Here is a 10,442-nt window from a genome sequence, read left to right as displayed (position 1 = left end):
TCTTTCTCTGACTAATTTCACTTAGCATAATGCCCTCCAGTTCCATCCATGTAGTTGCAAAAGGCAAGATTTCATTCTTTTTGATTGCCGAGTAATACTCCATTATATATGTATATATATGTATGTACATATATGTATATACGTGTATGTATGTGTGTATATATATACATGTATGTGTGTGTATATACATATATACACACACACATATATACGTATATGTATATGTGTGTATATACACACATATATATACACATACCAAATCTTCCTTATCCATTCATCCATCGATGGGCATTTGGGTTCTTTCCGTACTTTGGCTATTGTTGAAAGTGCTGCTATAAACATGGGGGTGCCTCTGCCCCTTCAAAACAGCACAACTGTATCCCTTGGATAAATACCTAGTAGTGTAATTGCTGGGTCATACGGTAGTTCTATGTTTAATTTTTTGAGGAAACTCCATATTGTTTTCCAGAGTGGCTGCACCAGCTTGCATTCCCACCAGCGGTGCAAAAGAGAGATATTCTTTCTCCACATCCTCACCAACATCTGCTGTTGCCTGAGTTGTTAATATTAGCCATTCTGACAGGTGGTATCTCATTGTGGTTCTGATTTGTATTTCCCTGATGATGAATGATGTTGAGCATTTTTTCACGTGTTGATCAGCCATCTGGATGTCTTCTTTGGAGAAGTGTCTATACGTGTCTTTTGCCCATTTCTTCACTGGATTATTTGTGTTTTGGGTATTGAGTTTGGTAGGTTCTTTAAAGATTTTGGATACTAACCCTTTATCTGATATGTCATTTGCAAATATCTTCTCCCATTCCGTTGGTTACCTTTTAGTTTTGCTGACAGTTTCCTTCCCTGTGCAGAAGCTTTTTATTTTGATGAGGTCCCAGTAGTTCATTTTTGCTTTTGTTTCCCTTGCCTCCAGAGACATGTTGAGTCAAAAGTTGCTGCGGCCAAGGTCAAAGAGGTTTTTGCCTGATTTCTCCTTGAGGATTTTGATGGCTTCCTGTCTTACATTTAGGTCTTTCATCCATTTTGAGTTTATTTTTGTGTATGGTGTAAGAAAGTGGTCCAGGTTAATTCTTCTGCATGTCGCTGTCCAGTTTTCCCAGCACCACTTGCTGAAGAGAGTGTCTTTATTCCAGTGGATATTCTTTCCTGCTTTGTCAAAGATTAGTTGGCCATATGTTTGTAGGTCCATTTCTGGGTTCTCTATTCTGTTCCATTGATCTGAGTGTCAGTTCTTGTGCCAGTATCATACTGTCTTGATGATTACAGCTTTGTAATACAGTTTGAAGTCCGGGATTGTGACGCCTCCTGCTTTGGCTTTCTTTTTCAAGATTGCTTTGGCTATTTGGGACCTTTTCTGTTTCTATACAAATTTTAGGATTGTTTGTTCTAGCTCGGTGAAGAATGCTGATGTTATTTCGATAGAGATTGCATTGAATATGTATGTAGATTGCTTTGGGTAGTATTGACATTTTAACAATATTTGTTCTTCCTATCCAGGAGCATGGAATCTTTTTCCATTTTTTTGTGTCTTCTTCAATTTCTGTCATAAGCTTTCTATAGTTTTCAGCATATAGATTTTTCACCTCTTTGGTTAGATTTATTCCTAGGTATTTTATGGCTTTTGGTGCAACTGTAAATGGGATTGATTCCTTGATTTCTGTTTCGTTTGCTTCATTATTGGTGTATAGGAATGTAACTGATTTCTGTACATTGATTTTATATCCTGCAACTCTGCTGACTTCATGAATCAGTTCTAGCATTTTTTTTTGTGGAATCTTTAGGGTTTTCCATATACAGTATCATGTCATCTGCAAAGAGTGAAAGTTTGACCTCCTCCTGGCCAATTTGGATGCCTTTTATTTCCTTGTGTTGTCTGAGTGCTTAAGCTAAGACTTCCAATACTATGTTGAATAATGGCGAGAGTGGACATCCCTGTCTTGTTACTGACCTTAGGAGGAAAGCTCTCAGTTTTTCCCCAATGAGGGTGATATCAGTGTTGGGTCTTTCATATATGGCTTTTATGACCTCGAAGTATGATCCTTCTATCCCTACTTTCTTGAGGGTTTTTATCAAGAAAGGATGCTGTATTTTGTCAAATGCTTTCTCTGCATCTATTGAGAGGATCATATGGTTGTTGTCCTTTCTTTTAGTGATGTGATGAATCATGTTAATTGTTTTGCGGATATTGAACCAGCCCTGCATCCCAGGTATAAATCCCACTTGGTCACGGTGAATAATTTTTTTTAATGTATTGTTGGATCTGGTTGGCTAATATCTTGTTGAGGATTTTTGCACCCATGTTCATTAGGGAAATTGGTCTATAGTTCTCCTTTTAGTGGGGTTTTGTCTGGTTTTGGAATCAAGGTAATGCTGGATTCAGCACTGGCAAATTTGGAAGTTTTCCTTCCATTTCTATTTTTTGGAACAGCTTCAAGAGAATAGGTGTTAACTCTTCCTTAAATGTTTGGTAAAATTACCCTGGAAAGCCATCTGGCCCTGGACTCTTGGTTTTGGGAGATTTTTGATTACTAAGTCGATTTCTGGTTATGGGTTATGGGTCTGTTCAAATTTTCTATGTCTTCCTGTTTCAGTTTTGGTAGTTTATATGTTTCTAGGTGTTTGTCCATTTCTTCCGGATTGCCCATTTTACTGGTGTATAATTGCTCATAATATTCTCTTATTATTGTTTTTATTTCTGCTGCGTTGGTTGTGATCTCTCCTCTTTCATTCTTGATTTTATTTATTTGGGTCCTTTCCTTTTTCTTTTTGATCATACTGGCTAGGGGTTTATCAATTTTTGTTAATTCTTTCAAAGAACCAGTTTCTGGTTTCATTGATCTGTTCTTCTGTTTTTTGGTTTTGATAGCATTGAGTTCTGCTCTAATCTTTATTAGTTCCTGTCTTCTGCTGGTTTTGGGTTTTATTTGCTATTCTTTTTCCAGCTCTTTAAGGTGTAAAGTTAGGTTGTGTATCTGAGATCTTTCTTCCTTCTTTAGGAAGGCCTGGATTGCTATATACTTTCCTCTTATGACCACCTTTGCTGTGTCACCTGGTTTTGGGCTGTTGTGTTATCATTTTCATTGGCTTCCATGTACTTTTTAATTTCCTCTTTAACTTCTTAGTTAGCCCATTCATTCTTTAGTAGGATGTTCTTTAGTCTCCAAGTATTTGTTATCTTTCCAAAGTTTTTCTTGTGGTTGATTTCGAGTTTCATAGCATTGTGGTCTGAAAATATGCACAGTATGATCTTGATCTTTTTGTACTTTTTGAGGCTGATTTGTGTCCCAGTATGTGATCTATTCTGGAGAACGTTCCATGTGCACTGGAGAAGAATGTGTGTTCCTGTGCTTTAGGATGAAATGCTCTGAATCTATCTCTTAAGTCTATCTGGTCCAGTGTGTCATTCAAAGCCATTGTTTCCTTGTTGATTTTCTGTTTAGATGATCTGTCCATTGTTGTAAGTGGGATGTTGCAAGTCCCCTACTATTATGGTATTATCAAGGAGTTTATGTTTGTGATTGATTTATATATTTGGGTGCTCCCACATTTGGAGCATAAACGTTTACAAGTGTTAGGTCTTGGTGTATAGACCCCTTAATTATATAATGCCCTTCTTCATCTCTTGTTTTAGTCTTTATTTTAAAGTGTAGATTGTCTGATGTAAGTATAGCTACTCCGGCTTTCTTTTGGCGACCATTAGGATGATAGATGGTTCTCCATCCCCTTACTTTCAATTTGCAGGTGTCTTTAGGTCTAGAGTGGGTCTCTCGTAAACAGCATATAGATGGATCTTGTTTTCTTATCTATTCTGTTACCCTATGTCTTTTGATTGGAGCACTTAGTCCATTGATGAGTTGAGTACTGAAAGATATGAGTTTATTGCCATTATGTTGCCTGTAGAGTTGGAGTTTCTGGTGGTGTTCTCTGGTCCTTTCTAGTCTTTGTTGCTTTTGGTGTTTTGTTTTGTTTTTGTTTTTTTGTCTTGTCTTCCCTCAGTATCCCTTAAAATTTCTTACAGGGTTGGTTTAGTAGTCATGAACTCTTAATTTTTGTTTGGGAAACTTTTTATCTCTCCTTCTGTTTTGAATGACAGCCTTGGTGGATTAAGAATTCTTGGCTGCATATTTTATGATTCAGCACATTGAATATATCCTGCCACTCCTTTCTGGTCTGTGAAGTTACTGTGGATAGGTCTGCTACAAACCTGATCTGTCTTCCCTTTCCTTGTAAGTTGAGGACTTTTTTCCCTTGCTGCTTTCATGATTCTTTCCTGCCTGAGTATTTTGTGAATTTGACTATGATATGCCTTGTTGACAGTCGGTTTTTGTTGAATCAAATGGGAGTCCTCTGTGCTCCCTGGATTTTGGTATCTGTGTCTTTCCCCAGGTTGGGAAAGTTTTCCGCTAGGATTTGCTCACATAACCCTTCTACCCCCTTTTTCTCTCTTCATCTTCTGGGACTCCTATGACTCTGATGTTGTTCCTTTTTAATGAGTCATTGATTTCTCTAATTCTTAAATTGTGCTCTTTTGCCTTAGTCTCCCTCTTTTTTTCTGCTTCATTAGTCTCCATAAGTTCGTCCTCTATATTGCCGATTTGCTGCTCTGCCTCATCCATCCTTGCCATTGTGGCATCCATTCGAGATTGCAGCTCAGTTATAACATTTTTTATTTCGTCCTGACTAGCTTTTATTTCTTTTATCTCTGCAGAAAGGGATTCTAATCTATTTTCAACCCCAGCTAGTATTCTTATTATCGCGATTCTAAATTCTGGTTCAGACATCTTCCTTGTATCTGTGTTAAGTCCCTGGCTGTTATTTCTTCCTGCTGTTTCTTTTGGGGTGAATTCCTGCATTTCATCATTTTGAAGGAAGAAACAGAATAAGGGGGAAAATATTAAAATAAAAATATTAAAAGCAACACACAAAAAATCAAATAAATTATGCTATGATCTTAGGTCTATTTTGGTCTGCTTGTTGAAAGGTGCTTGACAGATTAGAGAAAGAAGGGAAAGACGAAAAAAAAGAAAAAGTAAAAGGAAAATGTTTGAAAATTTGAAAAATGAATACAATGAAATATAATAAAATGAAATGATAGAAGTAAAATAAAATTTTAAAAGTTTACAAAAGTAAATATAGTAGAAAAAAATAAAGAAAAATGTTAAAAATTGACAATAAAAATAAATTTCTTTCTGTATTCACAAAAAGAAAAAAAAGTTGAATAGATGGACCAGCGAACAGACTGAAATACGATTGAAATTACATCATTTTCCCCTAGAAGTCAAACTATGAAGCACTTTATAGTCTGTAAACTGAGCAGGCGGAGAGACTTGTGGTGTTCCTTAAGAGCCAGGTTGGTCCAGTTGGGCAGGGCTTAGTGTAATGGCTCCGTTCTCCACTAGATGGCACTGCTTAGCTTACTGGGGTGGATTGTTTTGGCACTTAGAGGTGTGTATGCACATGCGCAGGAGAGGTGAAGATGGCACCACCCAGATACCCACTCTCTAGTATCGGAACTCTGTTCTCCCCGATCAGCAATTGTGCACCCGTCCTTTGTCTTCAGCTTCCATCCACTCCCTAGTTTTACATTGTCCATGACCAAGCTGTCAGATTGCCAGGCTGTACCTCCCCTTCTGCGTTTTTTTCTCAGTTGTGGCTGTGTTTCCCCTCACTTCTGAGAGACTGTGGCTTTGACCTGCACAGACCTGGGGGAGGGTCTCACCAAGTAATGGCCAGGTGCCAGTCGCACCCGGGAACGTTTGTGGGACCATGCTGCTGCTGATGCCCAGAGACTGTGGCTGGGTGCCAGCCCATCCCAGAAAAAGTTCACATGATCTTGTAGCAGCATTTCAGGGATATGGAAAATCACAACACACATCTGGCACCAGGCTTCACCCTTAACGTCCTTGTTCCAGCACCAGTGAATGTGGTTGTTCTCTGGCTCAGGTTGTGTAGATTGTTGTGTTACTTCTCCAATCAGTTTTTACGTGTGCAAGATGGTTTAGTGTTGATATGGCTGTATTTCATGGATACGAAATGCAAAAAAAACTTCCATGTTGTTCTGCCATCTTGGCCCCTCCCCAATTATACTTTTATATATTGTAGGCCTAATAAAACATGTTATTTCATATAGTTGATATTTAAATCAGTTAACTAAGAGAGAAAAAATATACATGTATACTGTCTTTGATTATCAAATAATTACCTTTCCTGGTGCTCTTTATCTTTTCTTTTTAAAAAAATTTTGTTTTTAAATGTTCATTTATTTTTGAGAGAGAGAGGAGAGAGGGAGCATGAGCTGGGGATGGGCAGAGAAAGGGGAGACACAGAATCTAACGCTGGCTCCAGGCTCTGAGCTGAGCCTGATGCGAGGCTCAAACTCCCAAACTGTGAGATCATGACCTGAGCTGAAACTGGACACTTAACCCACTGAGCCACCCAGTCACCCCTCTTTATCTTTTCATGTGGATATATATTACTGCCTCGAATCATTTGCTTTCTGCTTGAAGAACTCCTTTCAGTATTAAGATAGGTCTGCTAGCAATTAATTCTCCCAGTTTCTATTTCATCTTCACTTTCAAAAAATAGTTTTGCTTATTATAGCATTCCTGGTTGAAGTTTTTGAGTCTTGGTTTACATTCTGGTCTCTGTTATTTCTGAGGAGAGGTCATTAATTATTCTTACTGGAGCTCACTTGTAAGTAACAACTCATTTTCTTCTTGCTGCTTTCATATTTCTCTTTCAGCGGGCACCTGGCTGGCTTAGTTGGTAGATCAAGAGGGGCTCTTGTCTCAGGGTCATGAGTTCAAATGCCACATTGGGCCTAGAGCTGACTTAAAAAACAAAACAAAACAACAAAAAAACAACCACCAAATTTCTCTTTCACATTTCACCGTTTTTACCATGTTGTGTCTATTTGTAGATCTCTGTGCCTTGATCCTGCTGGGTGTGTTGAGCTTCCTGGATGTAAAAAATGTAACTTTGAGAACTTTTCATTGTTATTGGACAATGTTAAAATGATCCTTTTCTCTCTTCTCATATACCCATTATATATGTAGGTATGCTTGCATCCAGGTTTTCTAAGTCTCTTTTCCATTTGTTTTTCCTGTTAGATTGCACAATATTTAAGTTTGCCAGTATTTTCTTCTGCCAGTTTATATCTAATATTGAGTTGCTCTAGTGAAATTTTCATTTCATATTACAATACTTTTCAAGTGTAGGATTCCCATGTGGTATTAAATAGCTTTTCTTTATTGATATTGATGTGACACTGTGACCATACCTTTATGTAAGTATAGGTTCTTTTGTTTATCTGAATATATTTATGGCTACTTTGAAGTATTTGTTAAATTTGGTGTTCTTGCAGGCAGTTTCTGTTTTGTTGATGGGCCATTTTCCTATTACTTTGGACTTTTTCTTTATAGAAAGTAGAAATTTTAGATAATTGTAACATATCTGGTATTTTTGTCTGTTTCCCCTACTAGTGCTCCCCACCACCAGACTTGTTATTTGCTTGTTTTCTTTAGTGACTAGCTAGTTTAAGTGCAATCTGTCTTCCCCAGCCCACACTGAAAATCTGTGATATTGCTCCTTTAGGGTACAGCCTTGATTATTACCACAGTCACCCTTGGATGACAGTGGTTTCCACAGGTCTGTCTTTTGAGTATCTCCCAGCCGTTAAGCTGCAGAAATCATGATTTCTGCTTTCAACAATGCTGTGAAGTATATATTGCCTCACAGACCAATGTAATCAAGTCAGTATCTGGGATTTGTTCTGACAAAAGGAACAGCTCTGTAAGTGTCTAATTCTTTCTGGGAAACTAGCCAGCCTGTAGTTCATATATCTCCAGCGAATCTTTCAATCTTCTCCTAATAGTCTTTTAGTAAAACCTCACTGTTTTTGAGAATGTCCTTAGGCTTGAACTTTTCTACAGTTACAGATGAGGTCATTTCCTATGGAGACACATATGGAACTCTCTTGTCTGTGGCCAGCTTCTCCCTCTGGACAAAATCACCAAGCCACAGACCTTGTTCTTGGGTTAGGGACAGTGGCATGCTTCTCTCTGAGTCACACTTCTGCTTTTAGGAGCTGGGTGCTTTGTAGGTGGGGAGAGGGTGAGTGCAGCAGCCAGAGGTTTCAGTTTGCCAAGATCTGTTGGCATGGAAATCCTACCCCAAGATTCAAGACAGACAACTGGAACCCCAGTATTCTCACCAGGGCCACACCCAAGGTACATATTACATTTTGTGTTTGGAAGCAAACAGAAGAAAATCTATGTCCCTTAGCTGCATTTCCCTGAGCATTGGGTAGCTGAGGGCAGGATGAGAAACGTTGGTATCCTGCTCTTCCCAGGAAGACAGCCACCTGACTGGGAACACAGGTTGACAATTGGTGAGGAAGCCTGTGTCCTTGATTGTACCAATTTGGAATGGAGTATCTTTCTCACTAAGATGTGATGAACAAGGAAGGGTGCAGGTTTGGTTCAGATACTGCAGACTCTCAGCTTATAAGTTTTGGTAGATTTTCCTGAACAAATGTTTCTTTATTTGCTATATATTTTTATATATAATTTTCATTAGTTTTGACAGGGAGCATGTCATCGGAGCTCCTCATGCTGTCATGGCAGAAATGGAATTCCCGGACCAATTCCTTACAGTTCTAAGCATGGACCATGTAAGTTGCTGAATCTGTCTCCTTTGTGAACATTTCCTTTTTCTGAATCTTCGTACCAAATAGGGCCTGCCCCACATTCCCATAGTTTTTCACTTTCTAGTGAGAGTTGGAACCAAACATAACAGTATAACTCGTGTGCCTATCTATTCTCCAAATAATTCTCAACATTCTTATTTGTTAAGTCTTTTGTTAACAGCAACTATAGAGTAGAAATGGAATACCTAGATGGAGGAATTTACCATACTTTTTCATATTCTTGGATAAAGATCAGATGTATCCATTTGATTACATATGGGAAAATTCTGTACTTCTGGAGACTGGAGTTTCCAGGTAGACTGGATTTGATTTTCACTGATCTCCATCATACATAGATGATTGTAGACTCCCAGAATTGAAGAACACCTTATCCACTGTAAATGTCTAAATACAATTAAGCCTGATATTTTTTCACCAAGTAAGACTATTCTGTAGCCACTAAAAAGTACTTATTAAATGGTTTGTCATTAGAAGCAAAAGTTCTGATCATATCATGTTAAATAATACTTAACACAGTGTTGAACTTAGGGCTGCAAGAAATTATAAATTAGTGTTCACATCCCATTTTCTAAGTTAGATACTTTTCCTTTACAGAGAAACAATATAGAAACTCACCTTTATTAATTCATGCAGCTCATTTTATTTCCAGACATGCTTAACATGCTTATGGAATTAAGAAATTCCATAATATGCAGGAAGATATTCTCTGAGTCAAATAGATTCTTTAAAGATATGTAGATAGTCCTGTTTGGGAGCGCTAATTTCCTTACTCCCATACCATAACATTCTACCCACCCTTGCCTACTAGTTTACTAACTGGCTTACCATAATGCAATTCTTTTTCTCAAAAATATTTCATTTATATATGGTTTTTTGTTTCAGGAATTGGTGACTTTCAGGGATGTGGTCATCAGCTTCTCTCAAGAGGAATGGGAATATCTGGATTCAGCTCAGAGGGACTTATATTGGGATGTGATGATGGAGAACTATAGCAACTTGGTCTCACTGGGTAAATTTATCTGCTTCATATAATTTAGAATATGCTCTATTCTATCAGCTGCTCTATTCTATCATAGAGTTGCTTGTCAGTAAACCCAAGACTATCTTTTGAAAGAAAATGGGTACATCTCTTTGTTTCCAAAGGCATGGGTTGAACATTGTGTTGGAGATGACACCTCCATGAAGCACATCCATCATTCTTCATGTTTGTATTCTCTCAGTCCCTTCATATTTCTACTTTCCCTGATACCCAGGGAGTTTATTTTGAATTTTAGAACACATATAGTATATCCTTTGAGAGAGCTATTGTACTGTGATTAAAGTCAGCATTGCTATAAATGCTTTGTTATTATCACACCTTCTTGAAGAACAGCTAAGAAACCATGTCCTGAGTCATTACAATTATTAGAAGAATCTGTGTAATTTATATCTTAGATGGATAAACAGAATTTATGTTCATTGCCTGCCATATGCATTATATTATACCTGTTTTGTGGTTGAAGAACTTTGCATTTAACATTGTCAGTATTATAGCAAGGATCTTTTAATGTTTTAGAAAGCTACTTGTTTTCCTGTCAGATTACATAGTTCTTGCCATGTACCAGGCCCTATTCTAAGGAATTTTAATATATGGGCTCTTTTAATTTCTAAATAACCTGATGACATGAATAGCACTTGTATTATTTTGATAAGACAAAGAGTATTTAGGCAGTTATCCCAA

At 37.7% G+C, this 10,442-nt stretch overlaps 1 protein-coding gene across 1 annotated transcript in view; it reads left to right on the top strand.

The window, feature by feature from the left end:
- Window positions 1-210: 210 nt before the first annotated feature.
- The window catches only part of ZNF260 (zinc finger protein 260), a 54,119-nt gene continuing 43,887 nt past the window's right edge, over window positions 211-10,442 (top strand). Inside the window, exons 1-2 of the mRNA XM_049622141.1 lie at window positions 211-8,686; window positions 9,605-9,731. Coding sequence (XP_049478098.1) covers window positions 8,633-8,686; window positions 9,605-9,731 — 181 coding nt within the window. The 5' untranslated portion in view covers window positions 211-8,632. The remainder of the gene's footprint in view (window positions 8,687-9,604; window positions 9,732-10,442) is intronic.

The sequence above is a fragment of the Panthera uncia genome (genome assembly GCF_023721935.1).
Source record: "Panthera uncia isolate 11264 chromosome E2 unlocalized genomic scaffold, Puncia_PCG_1.0 HiC_scaffold_19, whole genome shotgun sequence".
In the NCBI taxonomy this organism is placed as follows: Eukaryota; Metazoa; Chordata; class Mammalia; order Carnivora; family Felidae; genus Panthera; species Panthera uncia.
Note: the sequence above shows the minus strand (reverse complement) of the source record. Positions and strands in the feature narration are given on the sequence as shown.